General features: G+C 49.2%; 1 protein-coding gene across 1 annotated transcript in view; it reads right to left on the bottom strand.

Annotated features, from left to right (window-relative positions):
* Nucleotides 1–571: 571 nt before the first annotated feature.
* Nucleotides 572–21,204, bottom strand: part of tmprss6 (transmembrane serine protease 6) — a 54,462-nt gene continuing 33,829 nt past the window's right edge. Inside the window, exons 10-18 of the mRNA XM_080217506.1 lie at nucleotides 19,589–19,698; nucleotides 16,114–16,256; nucleotides 14,139–14,237; nucleotides 10,927–11,040; nucleotides 8,873–8,989; nucleotides 6,378–6,543; nucleotides 5,568–5,839; nucleotides 2,804–2,940; nucleotides 572–883 (exon numbers count right to left, since the gene is read on the bottom strand). Of these exons, the coding sequence (XP_080073632.1) occupies nucleotides 725–883; nucleotides 2,804–2,940; nucleotides 5,568–5,839; nucleotides 6,378–6,543; nucleotides 8,873–8,989; nucleotides 10,927–11,040; nucleotides 14,139–14,237; nucleotides 16,114–16,256; nucleotides 19,589–19,698 (1,317 nt within the window). The 3' untranslated portion in view covers nucleotides 572–724. The remainder of the gene's footprint in view (nucleotides 884–2,803; nucleotides 2,941–5,567; nucleotides 5,840–6,377; nucleotides 6,544–8,872; nucleotides 8,990–10,926; nucleotides 11,041–14,138; nucleotides 14,238–16,113; nucleotides 16,257–19,588; nucleotides 19,699–21,204) is intronic.

Genomic DNA, 21,204 nt, shown 5'->3' with positions numbered 1-21,204 from the left:
ACTTTATAAGACCCTTGTCAGGCCTCATTTGGAGTATTGTGCGCAGTTCTGGTCGCCTCACTATAGGAAAGATGTAGAAGCTATTGAAAGGGTGCAGAGGAGATTTACAAGGATGTTGCCTGGACTGGGAGGCATGCCTTATGAAGTTAGGTTGAGGGAGCTGGGACTCTTTTCCCTGGAGAGACGAAGGTTGAGAGGCGACCTGATAGAAGTTGACAAAATGTTGAGAGGAATAGATAGGGTGGACTCTCAGAGGCTATTTCCCCGGTTTGAAATGGTCGCTACGAGAGGACACAGATTTAAGGTGCGGGGAGGGAGGTTCAGAAGTGATGTTAGGGGTAAGTTTTTCACTCAGAGGGTGGTGAGTGAATGGAATCGGCTGCCGTCAGTGGTGGTGGAGGCGAACTCGCTGGGGTCTTTTAAAAGACTTCTGGATGAGTATATGGGGTTTAATGAGATTGAGGGTTATAGATAGGTCTGTAGATTGGTAGGTGATGATGTGATTGGCGCAACTTGTGGGCCGAAGGGCCTGTTTGTGCTGTAGTGTTCTATGTTCTATGTTCTATGACATCTCAATGGTTGACCGCATAGGCTGACATCATCAAAAGTCGCCCAAGGTCCCAGGTTGCGATTGGGTGGTTCCCTAGGAGCAGGGGTCCCTACCACTGGCAGTCTTACACATCCAAACGTCTTGGCTCCAGTGGATGTGGAGGCTTCCCTTTGGTTACGAAATGTTGTTCTGAATCCAATCGATGAACCGGGTCACCCGTGTGTAGACGCCGTAATATCCCGGCCGGGCACAGCCATAACCGTAGCTCACGATTCCGGCCAGGAACCACCGCCCGCTGGACTGTTGACAGACCAGCGGCCCACCCGAGTCACCCTGTAGATAAAGGAGGATATCAGAAGTTGGAAATATTGCTGCCTTCATGCTTTAAACAGAAATATTTGTTGATGGGTTAGATGGGGCAGCACAGCGGTTAGCACTACTGCCTCACAACGCCAGGTTCGATTCCAGCCTTGGGCCACTGTGTGGAGTTTGCACATTCTCCCCGTGTCTGCGTGGGTTTCCTCCGGGTGCTCTGGTTTCCTCCCACAGTCCAAAGATGTGCAGGTTAGGTTGATTGGCCATGCTAAATTGCCCCTTAGTGTCCAAAGATCATTGAATCCCTACACTGCAGAAGGAGGCCATTCAGCCCATTGAGTCTGCACTGACCACAATCCCACCCAGACCCTATCCCTATAATGCCACATATTTACCCTGCTAATCCCCCTGACACTAAGGAGCAATTTAGCATGGCCAATCAACCTAACTAGTACATCTTTCGCACAGTGGGAGGAAGCCAGAGCAGCCAGAGGAAACCCACACAGACATGGGGAGAATGTGCAAACTCCACACAGACAGTGATCCAAGGCTGGGAATTGAACCTGGGTCCCTGGTGCTGTGAGGCTGCAGTGCTAACTGCTGTGCAGCCATGCGCCTAGTCGCTACACGCCTGTCCGGGTTATTCCAAGGAAGAATTTAGCACGGCCAATGCACCTAACCAGCACCTCTTCCGCACTGTGGGCGGAAACTGGAGCACCCGGAGGAAGCCCATGCAGACACGGGGAGAACATGCGGACTCTGACAGACTGTGACCCAAGCCAGGAATCGAACCCAGGTCCCTGGCACTGTGAGGCAGCAGCGCTAACCGCAGCACCATCGTGTTGCAAAAAATTGAGACCCTGTGTAGTGATATAACGACCATTGAAATCTGTGAGCTCAAATTCATGGAGCATAGAAGGGGGCCACTCAGCCTACAGTAACATGGCTGTCCAATTAGTCCTACTGCCTTACTCTTTCTCCATTGTCCTGCAAATTGCTCGGTGTTCTGCATGTGTCTAATTCCATTTGGAATTGCACTCGCCATGCCATCCAACGCTGGTGTCTGCACATCATTAGGAAGCTTCAATCACACCTACTTCCACCATCCAATTCAGGCAGCTCATTCCAGATGAGAGCAACTCAACAATCGCTCCTTGTTTTCAAATCTGTGTTCCACTGGAACACAGCTAGCCCTATTTACCAGACTCCTTCCCACAGACACCAACTCTATAGGCCCAAACAAATTAAACCCACTGATAGGGCAACGCTGCTGCCTCACAGCGCCAGGGACCTGGGTTCGGTTCCCAGCTTGGGTCACTGTCTGTGTGGAGCCTGCACGTTCTCCCTGTGTCTGCATGGGATTTCTTCAGATGCCCCAGTTTCCTCCCACAGTCTGAAAGACGTGCTGGTTAGGGTGCGTTGGCCGTGCTAAGTTCTCTCTCTGTGTACTCAAACAGGTGTCGGAATGTGGCGACTGGGGGATTTTCACAGTAACTTCAATGCAGTGTTAAGTAAGCTGACTTGTGACACTAGTAAGTAGACGTCAAAGCTTTAAGTTTTAACAACGCAGTCTAAAGTGAAAGTAAGTAAAGTTTATTAGTGTCACAGATAAGGCTTACATTAACACTGCAATAAAGTTACTGTGAAAATCCCCTAGTCACCCCACTTCGTTACCTGTTTGGGTAACACCGAGGGAGAATTTAGCATGACTAGTGCACTCTAACCAGCACGTCTTTCAGATTGTGGGAGGAAACCAGAGCACCCGGAGGAAACACACGCAGACATGGGGAGAATGCCTGGGCGAAGTTTGCAAAGTGACCCAAGCTGGGAATCGAACCTGGGTCCCTGGCGCTGTGAGGTAGCAGTGCTAACAGCCTTGCTTGAAGGCGGGAAACTGCCAGGTTTCTGCTGTCGGAAGATAAAAGCTTTGCTCGGTACCTGGCAGGAATCCTTCTGTCCCTCAGCGTAACCAGCACAGATCATCCTGGGAGTAATGGTGTAGGAATAGGCTTCATTGCAAGTCGACTGATCCACCAGTTTGACGTCGACTTTCTGGAGAACATTTGCAGTGGAACCTAAAAGAAATGGAGAGATGGTTACTGAACCCTTCTGCACTCGTTGTTCAGTGTAGACTCTCGTCCTGTTCACATTTAGAAAGATTCTGCACTGTTACTAATACCATCACCATTATTAACAAGATTGGTTTTGAATAAGGACTTTGGGGTTAAAAAGACATTTAATTCATTAAGCTGCTTTTACCATTTAATAAGATTCATCTACCTTGTTCAGTCAGTGTAGTAGAGGACATGCCCCTGTCTACATCAATGGGAATGAAGTGGAAATGGTCGAGAGCTTCAGATTTCTAGGTGTTCAATTCACCAAAAATCTCTCCATGTTGAGGCTATAGTTAAGAACACCCACCAATGCCTCTACCTTCATAGAATCCTTACAGTACAGAAGGAAGCCCACTGTGTCTGTACTGACCACAGGCCCTATTCCCGTGACCTCGTGCCTTTACCCTGCTAATAGCCCTGACACTAGGGTCAATTCAGCGTGGCCAATCAACCCAACCTGCACATCTTTGGACTGTGGGAGGAAACTGGAGCAAACCCACGCAGACATGGGGAGAATGTGCAAGCTCCATACAGATGGTGTCCCAGGGCCGGAATTGAACCTGGATCTCTGGTGCTGTGAGGCAGCAGTGCTAACCATTGTGCCACCGTGCCTCCCCAGGAAGCTAAGGAAATTTGGCATGCCAGCTACAACTCTCACCAACTTTTACAGATGCACCATAGAAAGCATCCTTTCTGGCTGTATCACTGCTTGATATGACTCCTGCTCTGATCAAGACCGCAAGAAACTACAAAGGGTCATGAATGTAGCCCAGTCCATCACGCAAACCAGCCTCCCATCCATTGACTCTGTCTACACTTCCCACTGCCTCAGAAAAGCAGCCAACATACTTAAGGACCCCACTAATCCTGGACATACTCTCTTCCATCTTCTTCCTTCCGAGAAAAGATACAAAAGTCTGAGAAGATGTATTAACCAACTAAAGAACAGCTTCTTCCCTGCTGCCATCAGACTTTTGAATGGACCTACCTCGCATTAAGCTGATCTTTCTCTACACCCTACCTATGACTGTATCACTACATTCTGCACTCTCTCCTTTCCTTCTCTATGCACAGTACGCTTTGTATAGTGTGCGAGAAACGATACTTTTCACTGTATACTTACACATGTGACAATAAATCAAATCAAATGTTTGTAAATTTTTTTCATGAGATGTGGGCAATGATGGCAAGGCCATCATCTGTTGCCCATCCCTAATTATCCTTGAGAAGGTGGCAGGGAGGCATCTTCTTGAACTGCTTCACTCATGTGGTGTAGGTACATCCACAGTGCTGTTAGGAAGGGAGTTCCTATGGTCAGTGCTTGTGTGTGAAAGTGCATGTGTTCTAGTGAATCTCAGCGAAGAAATATTGGAGTTTTGGAGATTCAGAAAGGACCCTCAGAATAGAAGAATGGAACGTGGGGAGTGGTTTCCCATCCCGCCCGCCAAGGGAATCCTAGCGGGCGGACCAAGCAAAGGTCCATTGACCTCGGGTAGCGTGGCCTGAAAATCCCACCCTATATTTTTCCCGAGAAGGTGTTGGGTTTAGCTCTTGGGACTAAAGGGATTATTGAGTTGGATGATCAGCCATGAGCACGTTGAATGGTGGAGCAGGTTCGAAGGGCAGAATGGCCTCCTCCTGCTCCTATTTTCTACGGTTTTTTACTGACAGATGTGCAATTTGTGGATTTTCAATGGAGTCGGGAGAAAAAGAGTTTTATAACAACTGATAGTTTCTTGGTCACCATTCCAAAATCAACTTTTAATTCCAGATTTTATTATTGAATTTAAATTCCACTTATTGCCTTGGTGGGATTTGAACTTGTGTCCATGAGTATTAGCCTGGGACTCTTGATTCCCCAGCCCAGTGACATTACCACTACACCACCAAGTCCCTAAAGAGTTAAATTATTGATGATAGGTTGCACAGACGAGTCTTGTATTTATCGGACCAGATTGCATGAAGGGGTGATCCCATTCAGAGAATCAGTGAAATCACTACCGTGCAGAAGAAGCTATTCGGCCCATTGACCCTGCACCAACCCTCTAATAGAGCATTTTACCAAGGCCCACTCGCCTGCCTTATCCCATAATCCCACACATTTCCCATGGCCAATCCACCTAACCTGCACATCTTTGGATACTAAGGGACAATTTAGCATGGCCAGTCCACCTAACCTGCACAACTTTGGACACTAAGGGGCAACTTAGCATGGCCAATCCTCCTAACCTGCACCTCTTTGGATTATGGGAGGAAACTGGAGCACTCGGAGGAAACCCAGGCAGACATGGGGAGAACATGCAGACTCCACACAGGCAGTGACCCAAGGCTGGAATTAAACCCGGGTCCCTGACGCTGTGAGGCAGCAGTGTTGACCACTGTGCCACCCCAGTTGAGGTGTTTAATACAATTAAAGTACTTTGTCTGATTGGAAGGTTCCAGATTGAAGGGGCATAACCTTAAAAATAACTGTAATATGTTGTCCGTAGTTATACTGACAGGCGTGCGACTCATACACTTTCAACGGGACAAGAAAACACACACAGAGCTAAGGCTGTGGGGAAGGTCTGGCCTCCAGGGTCACTTACCATCCTCTTCTGTGGTACCCCAGCCCGTGACCCAACACACTGTGTCCGTTTCGAACACCTGTGTCCTGGCGGGGAGGCAGATGGGAAAGATGTGTGGCACCATGGGTACCGGTTGGTCCAACAGGAGCAGAGCAATGTCGTAGTCATAGGTGTCGTCGTCATAGTAACGGTGAGAGATGATTTTGTCCACCTTAAAAGTGATCTCATGGTAGCCAATGACATTAAGCTTAAACTTGCCCAGGACAACTGTCCATCGGTCTGGCGGTGTATATCTGAAAGGAAACACAAAAGAATTTTAAATGAAGACGTAGTGAGGTGACAATAATCTCTCCCTCAATGTTAGTAAAATTATGGAGATAGGCATCGATTTCAGGAAGTGTAGAGGAGAACTTGCCTCTGTCTACATCAGTGGTGATGAAGTGGAAATGGTCGAGTGTTTCAAGATTCCAGGTGTCCAGATCACCAACAACCTGGCCTGGTCCCCCCATGCCGACACTATGGTTAAGAAAGTCCACCAATGCCTCTACTTTCTCAGGAGGCTAAGGAAATTTGGCATGCCCGCCACAACTCTCACCAACTTTTACAGATGCACCGTAGAAACCATGCTAAATTGCCCCTTAGTGTCCAAAGATGTGCAGGTTAGGTGGATTGGCCTGGCTAAATTGTCCCTTGTGTCAGGAGGGTTAGCAGGGTAAATGCATGGGGTTCATGGGAATGGGGCCTGGGTGGGATTGTGGTCAGTGCAGATGCGTTGGGCCGAATGGCCTCCTTCTGCACTGCAGGGATTCTGTGATTGTTTTCTGTACCTACCCGCTTGTGAAGCAATGAGCTGCCGACAGCACCCAGTTCTGGTTGATTAGCATGCCTCCGCAGATGTGTTGACCGCTGACCTGTAGACTGGCCTGCCAAGGCCACTCACCCTCTGTGGCATTGGTCCCCCCGACAATTCTGCCCATGGAGGGCTGCAGGCCACACTCTGAGGAAGAAAAGGCAACCCGTTAATTCAAGGCCAATTGGGGAGGCGATGGCCTAGTGGTATTATCGCTCAACTATTAATCCAGAAACTCCAGGGACCTGGGTTCGAATCCCGCCATGACAGATGGTGAAATTTGAACTCAGCAAAAAAATTTGGAATTAAGAATCTACTGACGACCATTGTCGATTGTCGGGAAACCCCATCAGGTTCACTAATATCCTTTAGGGAAGGAAATCTGCCTTCCTTATCTGGTCTGGCCTACATATGTTACATCTCGAAAGGATGCCTTCTTTGGGCCTTTAGGGCAGTGTGGTGGCACAGTGGTTAGCACCGCTGCCTCACAGCGCCAGGAACCCAGGTTCAATTCTGGCCTCGGGTCACTGTGAGGAGTTTGCACATTCTCCCCGTGTCTGCATGGATTTCCTTCAGGGGCTCTGGTTTCCTCCCACACTCCAAAAGTGTTCGGTTTAGGTTAGGTTTATTGGCCGTGCTAAATAGTGTCATGGGATTAGTAGGGTGAACGTGTGGGATTGCGGGAGTGGAGCCTGGTTGGGATTGTGGACTTGATGGGCCGAATGGCCTGCTTCTATACAGTAGGGATTCTATGATTCTGTGGACTCCAGAGTCACAGCAATGTGATTGACTCGCAGCTGCCCTCTGATCAAGAGCAACTAGGGATTGGCCACCGAGTCCACGTAATCCCACCCAGGGATAAGGAGGAATTTCTTCTCCTGGAGGGTGGTGAGTCTGTGGAATTCTTTACTGTAGGGGGCTGTAGAGGTTGGGTCACTGAGTATGTTCCAGGCTGAGATGGATAGGTTTTTAATCAGTAAAGGAATCGAGGCCTATGGGGATAAGGCAGGAAAGGGGAGTTGAGGATTATCACAGCAGATCAGCCATGATTCCATTGAATGACAGAGCAGACTCGATGGGCCGAATGCTCCTATGTATTATGGCCTCATCCTTATGCTCATGTCAACCGCCTCTGAAGTAGCCCCTTAGCTTGCATTCAAAACAACTGCAGCGTTGAAGAGAAGCAGCCACTGCATCTTCAACGCCTCTAGATTCTCGGGAGGCTAAGGAAATCTGACACATCCACTATGGCTCTCACCGACTTTTACAGATGCACCAGAGAAACCATCCTCTCTGGTTGTAACACAGCTTGGTATGGTTCCTGCTCTGTCCAAGACCGCAAGGAACTACAAAGGGTCGTGAACGAAGCCCAATCTATTACACAAACCAGCCTCCCATCCATTGGCTCTGTCTACACTTCCCCGCTGACTTGGCAAAGCAGCCAGCATAATCAAGGACCCCACGCACCCCAACATTCTCTCTTCCACCATTTTCCCTCGGGGGGAAAAAGATACAAAAGTCTGAGGTCATGTACCAACCGACTCAAGATCACGTACCAACCGACTCAAGATCACGTACCAACCGACTCAAGATCACGTACCAACCAACTCAAGAACAGCTTCTTCCCTGCTGCCAACAGACTTTTGAATGGACCTATCCTATATTAAGTTGATCTTTCTCTACACCCTAGCTATGACTGTAACACTATAGTTTGCACCCCCTCCTTTCCTTCACTCCTTTGTACTCTACGAACGGTATGTTCTGTCTGTAAAGTGTGCAAGAAACAATACTTTTCACTGTATCCTAATACATGTGACAATAATAAATCAAATCAAAGGCAACTCAGGACAGGTGATAAAAGAGGGTGGCACGGAGGCAGAGTGGTTAGCACTGCTGCCTCACAGCACCAGGGACCCGGGTTCAATTCCAGCCTGGGTCACTGTCAGTGTAGAGTTTGCACATTCTCGCCGTGTCTGTGTGGGTTTCCTCCGGATGCTCCGGTTTCCTCCCACACTCCAAAGATGTGCGGGTTAGGTTGATTGGCCATGCTAAATTGACCCTGAGTGTCATGGGTTTAGCAGGGTAAACATGGGTGGGTGACAGGAATAGGGCCTGGGGTGGGATTGTGCGGACTGGATGGGTCGAATGGCCTCCTTTTGCACTGTAGGATGCGCTGATTCTAAGAGAACAAGGCCAAGAATCAAACTTGGGCCCTCAATATCACATCAGGCATTACCCTCACCCACCAGGCCTGTGCTGGGTCTGTGCTGGGCTCTCTACAATCAGGCCTTCACTATTGGCTGATTAACATCTGTTATCTTTTCTGACTCCATAACACCTAGGAATGCCATCAAGTTCCCAATGCCTTAACATCTAAATGTGAGATTTAGACCTTTATTTTTCCACCGCTGCTGTTTATTGAATCTTTTGGTCTTTGTTTGCCAGTGGAGATTGCTTCATTGATTCAGCTTCTTACCACAGTTTTTCTCATCCGTCCCATCTGGACAATCTGACACATAATCGCACAGAGGGTTTGCCTTCTTCACACATGATCCGTCAGCGCACTTGTAGGTGAACAGGTCACATGGTACAGCTATAGGATATAGAATAACACAGAACAATATTAAACCACAGCGCAAAACACACACACACACACACAGACACACACAGAGAACAGACGATATGCTAACATATACAACACACTCATATGAAATGTACACAGATGCATGGTATACACACACACAAACTGTGAACACAATACACGCTAAAACACACACTGTGTGCTCACATAGGAAATGTACATAGGTACACAAAATACACACGCACAAACTGCGAACACAAGACACACTAAACACACACTACTCGCATATGAAATGTACACATACACATATACACACACACAAACTGTGAATGCAAGACACGCTAAACACACACTGTGCACTCATATGAAATGTACATAGGTACACAGGGCGTACACACAGACAAACACACACTGAACACAAGACAGATTAAACACACAGGGTATGTGTATGAAATGTACGCATCGACAGGGTACACACACAAAGGGCGGGGCTTTCCGGCCACGCTCACCCCGAAACCGGAAAATCCCGCCCGAGGTTAATGGACCTTTCCATGGCCTGCCCCCTCACCCGCTACGATTCCCATGGCGGGTGGGACAGGAACGAGAAAATTCATCCCAAAGACACACAGCACAGGACACTCACATATGAAATGTACACAGATATACTTGGTACACACACACATGCACACATGCAACTGACTCAAGAACAGCTTCTTCCCTGCTGCTGTCAGACATTTGAACGGACCTACCTCGCATTAAGTTGCTCTTTTGCTACACCCTCACTACGACTGTAACACTACATTCTGCACTCTCTCGTTTCCTTCCTTATGAATGGTTCGCTTTGTCTATATAGTACGAAAGACTACTTTTATAGTACTTTTCACTCTATACTAATACATGTGGCAATAATAAATCGAATCAAATCAAAACAGACTAACTGGAAGACACACTAAACACATACATACAAGGTACACTCACATAGGGGTACATTTTCCAGTCTCGCCCACCATGGGGATTGTTCCAGGCGGGATCTGAAATCTGATGGATCTTTTAAAGGTCTGTTGATTGCAGGTGGGAACGGCGGGTTCGGGGCGTGTGACACCGCAACATCCAACCTATGGCGTCTACACGGCACAGATACATACACAGACACATTGAACCTATGACACAACAAGCACACATACAGGGTACTCACATATATGGAACCCACACAAACACATGGGGCACACACACACACACACACAATAAATTCACACACATATAGATCGTGTAAAAGATGTGGAGATGCCGGCGTTGGACTTGGGTGGGAAACAGTAAGAAGTCTTGCAACGCCAAAAGTAAAGTTTATTAATTTGTCACAAGTAAGGCTTACATTAACACTGCAATGAAGTTACTGTAAAAATCCCCTGGTCGTCACACTCCAGTGCCTGTTCAGGGTACACTGAGGGAGAATTTAGCACAGCCAATGCACCCTAACCAGCACATCTTTGGCCTGTGGGAGGAAACCAAAGCACGTGGAGGAAACCCACGCAGACACGGGGAGAATGTGCAAACTCCACACAGACAGTGACCCAAGCTGGGAATCGAACCCGGGTCCCTGAGACAGCAGTGCTAACCACGGTGCCACCACGCTGCCCGGTTAAGGTTCAGCAGGTTTATTTGGAATCACGAGCTTTCAGAGCGCTGCTCCTTCTTCAGGTCCCTGATGAAGGACCAGTGCTGCGAAAGCTCGTGATTCCAAATAAACCTGTTGGACTTTAACCTGGTGTTGTGAGACTTCTTACTGTGTAAAAGACACACTGGACACAAACATCACAAAACACAAACCGTACAATGAGCTGGATCTGGGTTCGCCAACAGAGTTTTTGAAGGCGTTATGCCAAAGCAAACAAGATTCTTCACAAAGAGAACGGTTTCTCCGCACCAGCTGGAGTTTGCTCTTCACCTACCCTCGTCACAGTTCTCTTCATCATTTCCCGTCTCGCAGTCACTGGTCCGGTCACAGACGTCAAGCAAGGAGAGGCAGGTGTTGCCCTCGGCGCAGTGAAACTGTACGGGACAAACTAAGGAAGGAGGAGAGAGAGAGAGAGAGGATGAAAGAAGAAACAGGCACAAGAGGGAAAGGTGGATCTTGAGCGGCGGAGAGAGGGAGAGAAAGGAAGCCCAGGAACCAGACCCCAAACACAGCGAAAGGAAGGAACAAAAGAAGGTGGGAGAGAAAGAAAACCCAATGTGCAAACAGCCGACTCGGAAGATGTTGGAAAGGGGGGAATGGGAGAAAGGATGGAATCCAGAAGGCAAGGTTGGAAAGTGAGGAGATAACATCACACATCGGTCTAAACCAGCAATAATAATTTATCAATATTAACCTCCATATCTGAGGGACAGTCAGCGTGGCTTTGTAACTGGTGTGTCATAAATTTGATTGAGTTTTTTTGAAGGCGTAGACAAAAAGGTTGATGAGGGCAGTGCAGTTGATGTTGTCTACATGGACTTTAGCAAGGCCTTTAACAAGGTACCGCGTGGTAGGTTGTTGCATAAGGTTAAATCTCACGGGATCCAGGGTGAGGTATCTAAATGGATACAAAATTGGCTTGATGACAGAAGACAGAAGATGGTTGTAGAGGGTTATTTTTCAAACTGGAGGCCTGTGACCAGCGGTGTGCCTCAGGGATTGGTGCTGGGTCCACTGTTATTTGGCATTTATATTAATGATTTGGATGAGAATATAGGAGGCACGGTTAGTAAGTTTGCAGATGAAACCAAGATTGGTGGCATAGTGGACAGTGAAGAAGGTTATCTTGGATTGCAACAGGATCTTGATCAATTGGGCGGTCGGACCCAAGGTCTGGGGTGGCAGTGGGCTGCCGAAAGGCAGATGGGGTTTAATTTAGATAAATGCAAGGTGATTAATCTTGGAAGATTGAACCAGGACAGGACTTACTCAGTTAATGGTAGGGCGTCGGGGAGAATTCCAGAACAGAGAGATCGATGGGTATAGGTTCTTAGCTCCTTGAAAGTGGAGTCACAGGTGAACAGAATAGAGAAGAAGCGCTGCAGCATGCTCTGTTTCATTGGTCAGAATATTGAATACAGGAGTTGGGATGTCTTGTTGAAGTTGTACAAGACATTGGTAAGGCCACACTTGGAATACTGTGTGCAATTCTGGTCACCCTGTTATAGAAAGGATATTATTAAACTAGAAAGAGTGCAGAAAAGACTTGCTAGGATGCTACCAGGACCTGATGGTTTGAGTTATAAGGAGAGGCTGGATAGACTGGGACATTTTTCTCTGGAGCAGAGAAGGCTGAGGGGTGATCTTAAAGGGGTCTATAACATAATGAGGGGCATAGACCAGCTAGATAGTCAATATCTTTTCCCAAAGGTCGGGGTGTCTAAAACTAGAGGACATAGGTTTAAGGTGAGAGGGGAGAGATACAAAAGTGTCATGAGGAGCAATTTTTTTACAGAGAGGGTGGTGAGTGTCTGGAATGAGGTGCCAGAGGTAGTAGTTGTAGAGGCGGGTACAATTTTGTCTTTTAAAAAGTGTTTAGACAGTTACATGGGCAATATGGGTACAGAGGGATATGGGCCAAATGCGGGTAATTAGGACTAGCTTAGTTGTTAAACACAAAGGGGCGGCATGGACAAGTTGGGCCGAAGGGCCTTTTTCCATGCTGTAAACCTCTATGACTCTAATTTAGCATCATCAATCCACTTAACCCCCATATCTTTGGATACTAAGGAGCAATTTACCATGGCTAATCCGTGTAAACTGCACATCTTTGGACTGTGGGGGGGAAACCGGAGCACCTGGAGGAAACCCAGACATAGGGGGAACGTGCAAACTCTACACAGACAGAGATGCGATGCTGGAATGGAACCCGGGTCCCTGGAGCTGTGAGACAGCAGTGCTAACCACTGCCACTGTGCTACCCTATAAAATCTTGGAACTCCCTCCCTAACAGCGCTGTGAGTGTATCTACACCACAGGGACTGCCACGGTTCAAGAAGGCAGCTCACCACCACCTTCTCAAGGGGCAATTAGGGATGGGCAACAAATGGTTGGCCCAGCCAGTTATGTCCATATCCTGTGAAAGAGTGAACATTGCTATACTCGGCACAATAGGCACAGCCTGGGAAACAGAGGAAAAGCCTTTGGCCTCTGACTCTTAGGCTCGCTTGTTTTGTGTTCTTTGTAGAGTCCCAATATTTGCAGACAACTAAACAAACACGAGCTCATCGTCAATATGTTGTAGCACGGAACAAAAGTTCAGAGTACCGTACTGGAAGGCAGCCCAGATCCAAGAGTTACATTACAGTTTATTTTTAGTGTCACAAATAGGCTTACATTAACACTGCAATGAAGTTACTGTGAAAAGCCCCTGGTCCTCACACTGTGCCTGTTCGGGTACGCTGAGGGAGAATTTAGCACGGCCAATCCACCCAACCAGCACAGTCTTTCGGACTGTGGGAGGAAACCAGAGCACCTGGAGGAAACCCAACCAGACACGGGGAGAACATGCAGACTCCACACAGACAGTGACCCGAGGCCGGGAATCGAACCCGGTTTCTTGGTGCTGTGAGGCAGCAGTGTTAACCATCGTGCTGCTGTGTAGAATTGGAGATAATAGAATTCCTACAGTGCAGAAGGAGGCCATTTGGCCCATCTGGTCTGCACCGACCACAATCCCACCTGGGCCCTATCCCCATAACCCCAATCATTTACCCTAGCCAGTCCCCCTGACACTAAGGGGCAATTTAGCACGGCCAATCCACCCAACCCGCACACCTTCGGAGTGTGAGAGAGAAGTGGAGCATCCGGAGGAAACCCACGCAGACATGGGGAGACTGTGCAGACTCCACATTCACAGTGACCCAAGCCGGGAATCGAATTTGGGTCCCTAACAGTGTGAAGCAGCAGTGCTAACCACTGTGCTGCCCAACTAGTCATTGGGTGGGAGGAGGTTCGGGGGTTGGGGATTGGCAAAGTGACGCGGTGGTGGGGGGTGGTGGCGGGGTTGCGGATTTAAAAAGAGGATGGGAATTTTAAGTGTGTGTAGCTGGTCCATTCTGATGTGCTCCATCTGAGAGTGTGATCCATTCTGTAAGTGCGTGAGATCCGGGGTGGCTTTGCGTACTTAATGGAAAACAAATTTACCGCAATTATTCTCGTCCACTCCATTGCTACAGTCCTTCAACCCGTCACACTCGGTCACACAAAGTCCAGACACCGAACACAGGACCTCACCTGGGCAGGCTGTAATAGAGAGATTCAAGTAGAGAGTTGGACGGTGCAAGTGGCTGTTAACTCAGGGTTAAAACTCCCCCCTTCCCCGTTCGCTCCTGCTACACTCCACACTCTGAGGGATCTGGGCCGTATTCCCATCCAGCTAATCATCAATATATTGCAGCAAAAGTCCAGAGTACCGCACTGGAATGATAACTCAAATCCAGGAGTTATGTTAAAGTTTATTTCTTAGTGTCACAAATAGGCTTACGTTAACACTGCAGTGAAGTTACTGTGAAAATCCCCCTAGTCGCCACACTCCTGTTCAGGTACACTGAGGGAGAATTTAGCACGGCCAATGCACCCTAACCAGCACATCTTTCAGACTGTGGGAGGAAACCGGAGCACCCGGAGGAAACCCATGCAGACACGGGGAGAATGTACAGACTCCGCACAGAGAGTCACCCAAGCCAGGAGTAGGACCTCGGCCCCTGGCGTTGTGAGGCATGTTCTTCCCGTGTCTGTGTGGGTTTCCTCCCACAGTCCGAAAGATGTGCTGGTTAGGTGCTAAATTCTCCCTCGGTGTACCCGAACGGGTGCTGGAGTGCGGCGGCTAGGGCATTTTCGCAGTAACTTCATTGCAGTGTTAATGTGTTGTGACTAATAAATAAACTTTAAACTTTAAAAAGGGGTAAGACCCACAAGCACCAAGCTCCCCCCCTCCCCAGGTGAGCCTGAGGAGCCTGTCTTCTGAGCCTATTCTACCATGAAGGGCGCACGTTGGCCGGGATTCTCCCATCCCGCCCGCCATTGGAATTTTGTGGAGAACGTGAAACCCCAGTGGGCGGGAATTTCCAGCTTTGGGACAAGCGCGGCTGGAGAATTTTCACAGGCGGACGGACAACTTTTTCTTTGATTCTTGGGATGATTTCGCCGGAGGAGATTGACCAGAATGGAAGAGAGATGAAGGGGCCCCCTGGGGAAGGCAGATTCATCTCCTGAGGGCTGGGAATGTGAAGGAGAGAGTCAACTGAGATGTTCAAAATCACAAGCAGGTTAGAGGAGGAGAAGCTAAGCTAGCAGAGGGGCCGGGAAGCAGCGGGCCCAGATTTATGGCGATTGTCTATCCGATGAGACCTGCAGCGAGCTCCTAAGGTCTGGAATGGATGGCACTGGAAGGGCAACTGCTTAGTTTAGTGGCATAACCCGTGAAATTTGCCCGTGAGGATAGGGGGTGTGGCAGGTGAGGGCGAAGATTAGAATGGGGAGGTGGTGGCCTAGTGGTATTGTCACTGGACTAGTAATCCAGAGACCCAGGGTGATGCTCTGGGGGACCCGGGTTCGAATCCCACCACAGCAGAATTGAATTCAATAAGTATCTGGAATTAAGAATCTACTGACGACCGTGAAACCATTGTTGGAAAAACCCATCTGGTTCAATAATGTCCTTTAGGGAAGGAAATCGGCCGTCCTTACCCGGTCTGGCCTACATGTGACTCCAGAGCCACAGCAATGACCTCAGGCAACTAGGGATGGGCAATAAATGCTGGCCAGCCAACAACACCCATGTCCCATAAACATGCTAAGATTTGCCAGAAGTATTTTGGGGATTTTGTCTCCTATTTATCAAGAGTGATTAAAGTTTCTATACCTTCGATGTTTCTGTAGCTCTTGGGGCTAAAGGGATCAAGGGATATGGGGGAAAGTGGGCGGGGGATCAGTATATTGAATTTGATGGTCAGCCATGATGATAATGAATGGCGGAGCAGGCTCGAAGGGCCTCCTCCTGCTTTTAATTTCTATTTTTCTATGTTTTGCAAGGCACATCATGATGGAATCAGATACTTCTGCCCCCTGCTCCCCCTCCGCCCCTCACCCACTGAAGACAGGGAAGGTTCAGACGTACGATCCGACTGGTTGAAGAGGCTGTAGGAGAACTGGATTCCAGGCCCTGTGAGGGTCACCTCGGAGGTGAAGGTCACCGTCGTGGTCAGCGACACGACGAAGATTCTCTCCACGTACGGCTGCAGCACCCTCTGCCCGCACAGCCTGGGAAGAGAGGAGAAGCGTGTGAGGAGGTGGGGATTGCAGCGCAGCCTGCAGCGTAGGCCTCAATTAGGCCTGAGGCTGTGGGCCTCCCTTGTTTCTGTTTTCTGAAGGCAGTGGAACATTCCACCTTACACCCTGACAAAAGTGCCCATTCTTCATGTGATCCTGAGCAGATTGTTCAACCGGGGAATACATGAGCTGAATTCTCTCGCAATAGTGTGTTTGGCCCAAGACAGATCCACAGCTGTTGACAACTAACTTTAACATAAGATCTAGGAGCAGGAGTAGGCCATCAGGTCCCTCGAGCCTGCCCCACCATTCAATAAGATCATGGCTGATCTTTTCATGGACTCAGCTCCACTTACCCGCCCGCTCATCATAACCCTTAATTCCTTTACTGTTCAAAAATCTATCTATCCTTTGCCTTAAAAACATTCAATGAGGTAGCCTCATTGGGCAGGGAATTCCACAGATTCACCACCATTTGTTTGAAGAAGTTCCTCCTCAACTCAGTCCTAAATCTGCTTCCCCTTATTTTGAGGCCATGCCCCCTAGTTCTAGTTTCACCCGCCAGTGGAAACAACTTCCCTGCTTCGATCTTATCTATTCCCTTCATAATCTTATATGTTTCTATAAAATCTCCCCTCATTCTTCTGAATTCCAATGAGTATAGCCCCAGTCTGCTCAGTCTCTCCTCATAAGCCAACCCTCTCAACTCCGGAATCAACCTAGTGAATCTCCTCTCCAGGGCCAGTATATCCTTTCTCCATGTTGATCTGGGCTACTGAATTCAATTGTAGCAACACCAGCTAACTCTGCACTATCAGACCATAAGATAGAGGAGCAGAATAAGGCCATTCGGCCCATTGAGTCTGCTCTGCTGGCCCATTCTCCTGCCTTTTCCCTGTAACCTTTGATCCCCTTACCAATCAAGAACCTATCTATCTCTGTCTTAAATACACTCAGTGACCTGGCCTCCACAACTTCTATGGCAATGGATTCCACAGATTCACTACCCTCTGGCTGAAGAAATACCTCCTCATCTCAGTTCTAAAGAGTAAACTGACCTAAGGAACCATCTGGGAGCCCTTAGGGAATACCAAATGAAAATTGCACGCTGGTGATTTACTTGGGTTGACTGTATTGAGATAATGGAGGAGCTAGATTTGGAGGCTAAAAGATACAAAGAAGAAAATTTGAGTCATGAGGCATGGTGACACAGTGGTTAGCACTATTGCCTCACAGTGTCAGGAACCCGGGTTCGATTCCGGCCTTGGGTTACTGTCTCTCTGGACATTCACACGTTCTCCTCCTGTCTGTATGGGTTTCCTTCAGGTGCTCTGGTTTCCTCCAAAAATGTGTGGATTAGGTGGATTGGCCAGGCCAAACTGTTCCTTAGTGTCCAAAGATGTGCAGGTTAGGTGGATTGGCCATGCTTAGTGTCCCGAGACGCGAAGGTTTGGGAGCTTAGTGGGGAAAGTATGTGGGATTATGGGGATAGGGGTGAGGGTGGGTTCTGTTGGAGAGTCGGTGCAGACTCGATGGGTCGAATGGCCTCCTTCTGCACTGTAAGGGTTCTATGAATACACAGGAAGGAAGTGAACTTATCACCAACATTTTTACAAAGGAGACACACTGATCCTGGTAGGTGTGGGCTCGCGGACTTGTGTCAGCTGCGCTCCAGTGGATAACAATCTCCCCTCTGAGGTCAAAGACTCTCAGTTCAGGTTCCAGTTCAGGATACTGAGCAGGATACAAAGCTGGCACTCTGCCGCAGCGCTAAGGGAATGCTGCACTGCCAGAGGCACTGTTTTCTGAATGAGTCAATACACTCACTGCATGTTCACCCTCTCACGGTGCTATTTTAAAGAAGGGTTGGGGGTGGACTTATTCTCAATGTCCTGGCCAATATTTAACTCTCAAGCAACATCACCGAGACAGTTTATTCATTGATTTCCGTTGGGAGCTTGCTGTGTGCAAATTGACTCCTGCATTTCCCACCTTCCAACAGTGATGACAATTCATTCACCGTGGATGGGCTCTGGGCAGCACGGTGGCACAGTGGTTCGCACTGTTGCCTCACAGCGTCAGGGACCTGGGTTCGAATCCCGGCTTGGATCACTGTCTATATGGAGTTTGCACGTTCGCCCCGTGTCTGCATGGGTTTCCTCTGGGTGCTCCAGTTTCCTCCCACAGTCTGAAAGACGTGCTGGTTAGGGTGCATTGGCCATGCTAAATTGCCCCTTAGTGTCCCAAGATATGTAGGTTAGGGGGACTGCTGCACTGGGGGAGTGCGGCACTGGGGGAGTGCGGCACTGGGGGAGTGCGGCACTGGGGGAGTGCGGCACTGGGGGGGTGCTGCGCTGACGGAGTTGGCACTGGGGGAATGCGGCACTGGGGCAGTGCGGCACTGGGGGAGTGCAGCACTGGGGGAGTGCGGCACTGGGGGAGTGCGGCACTGGGGGGGTGCGGCACTGGGGGGGTGCGGCACTGGGGGAGTGCGGCACTGGGGGGGTGCGGCACTGGGGGGGTGCGGCACGGGGGGAGTGCGGCACGGGGGCAGTGCTGCACTGGGGGAGTGCGGCACTGGGGGAGTGCGGCACTGGGGGACTGCTGCACTGGGGGAGTGCGGCACTGAGGGAGTGCGGCACTGGGGGAGTGCGGCACTGGGGGAGTGCTGCACTGGGGGAGTGCGGCACTGGGGGAGTGCGGCACTGGGGGAGTGCGGCACTGGGGGGGTGCGGCACTGGGGGGGTGCGGCACTGGGGGAGTGCGGCACTGGGGGGGTGCGGCACTGGGGGAGTGCGGCACTGGGGGAGTGCGGCACTGGGGGAGTGCGGCACTGGGGGAGTGCTGCACTGGGGGAGTGCGGCACTGGGGGGGTGCGGCACTGGGGGAGTGCGGCACTGGGGGAGTGACTTGTAACTTGTAAAGGACTCAGAAATAATTAAGGAAGGAGGGCTTAAAGTTTAAACTTTAAAGTTGGTGTACATTAACACTGCAATGAAGTTACTGTGACAATCCCCTCGTCACCACACTCCGTTGCCTGTCTGGGTACACCGAGGGAGAATTTAGCACGGCCAATGCACTTTACCAGCACGTCTTTCAGACTATAGGAGGAAACCAGAGCACCCAGAGGAAACCCATCCAGACACGGGGAGGACATGCAAACTCCACACAGGCAGTGACCCAAGGCTGGGAATTGTACCTAGGCCCCTGATTCTGCGGGGTAGCAGTGCCAACCAGTGTGCCACCCTGCTGCCAGGGTAGAACAAGAAGAACGTAGAAAGAAAAGCAAAAAAAAAGGCAATTAAGAAAGATATTGAACTTACTTCCTGTTCTGTATCCTCCACTGACCTTGCGAGCAGGGTTTTGTGAAGGTTGGTGTATCCAGTTCATAACCATCAAACCACAGACTGATGCCGTAGTCCAGGGATGGAACCTGTGTTGGAGATCGGAAAGATTGTAGGAAAGGTAAATGGCAGCACTTCAGGTTTAAATGCAGAAGATCGGCTACAACTATACAGAGGCCTGGTTAGACCACACCCGGGAAACTGATGATGGAGGTAATCCCAGAGGTGGCCGTGAATGTAAATTCCATCACTGGCTGAATTGCTGGTGGGCGGCACGGTGGCACAGTGGTGAGCAGTGCTACCTCACAGTGCCAGGGACCCGGGTTCGATTCCCGGCTTTGGTCACTGTCTGTGTGGAGTCTGCACATTGTCCCCGTGTCTGTGTGGGTTTCCTCCGGGTACTCTGGTTTCCTCCCGCAGTCTGAAAGACGTGCTGGTTGGCCGTACTAAATTCTCCTTCAGTGTACCCGAACACGCACTGGATAGTGGCGACTAGGGGATTTTTCATAGTAACTTCATTGCAGTGTTAATGTAAGCTGACGTTAAACTTTAAACCTTCTTTCCTTAATCATTTCTGAGTCCTTTACAAGTTACAAGTCACACCCTTGGTGCCAGTGTTAATGTAAGCCGACTTGTGACTCTAATAAAATAAACTTTAAAATTGATAGTAAGCCAAGGGACAAGGGATCTAGTCCCTGAGTCTGGAGAAGGATGCATCAAAAGCCATACGAAACTGCCATCTCCTGCAGAGATAATGGGAGCTTCTCATCATCGCAGCAGGAATAATATCTTCTGAGCAATGTCCCAGACCGGTTTGGGATTTATGTCTTTCAGGAACGTACAAAGACTAAGTTAAAAGTCAACTGCAAAGCCTGGTGGGAGTCAATAAGTTTTGGGGGTATCAATGTACGACGAAGGAGGAATGATACGGCGGACACCAGCAAAGGTTTTGGTAACTCTCTCTCTCTCTGAATCAAGCCATGACAGCAAAGCCACAGCTCCAAGGGAAGTCATTCCCAGGCTCCAGTGTTCTGCAGTTCGGCCGAACTGTTGGCAGTGCTGTATCTGGCCCCCATCTAGGCTTCCCAGTGAGGAGGGATGAACTGCCTCCCTCCTCTGCTGCTTTGCAACAAGATTAATATAAAAATGGTCCCTTCCTTCGCAGAAATCCTCTTCCTAGCCCAATATTTATGTTTCAGAAGGAGCCAATTTAATCTGGTGTTCTTGAGTTAAAGAAGCAGCAATTTATTAACTACTAAATGTGAGAAAAAGATAAAGCGCTCAGCTTAGAAATGAGGATTGAGTCCAAATGTGAGTGAAGAAATATGCAAACCAGTCTTTGACTTGTCTGTGACATGTGGATGGGACACAGGGGGCAATTTAGCATGGCCAATCCTCCTAACCTGCACATCTTTAGACACCAAGGGGCAATTTAGCATGGCCAATCCTCCTAACCTACACATCTTTAGACAACAAGGGGCAATTTAGCATGGCCAATCCACCTAACCTGCAATCCTGTGGGGTGTGGGAGGAAACCGGAGCACCCAGAGGAAACCCAGGGAGACCTGGGGAGAATGTACAAACTCCACTCTGAC

The sequence above is a fragment of the Carcharhinus amblyrhynchos genome, chromosome 35, assembly GCF_965287045.1.
Source record: "Carcharhinus amblyrhynchos chromosome 35, sCarAmb.v2.hapA, whole genome shotgun sequence".
Classification (NCBI taxonomy): Eukaryota; Metazoa; Chordata; class Chondrichthyes; order Carcharhiniformes; family Carcharhinidae; genus Carcharhinus; species Carcharhinus amblyrhynchos.
This window is presented reverse-complemented; position numbering and strand designations above follow the sequence as displayed.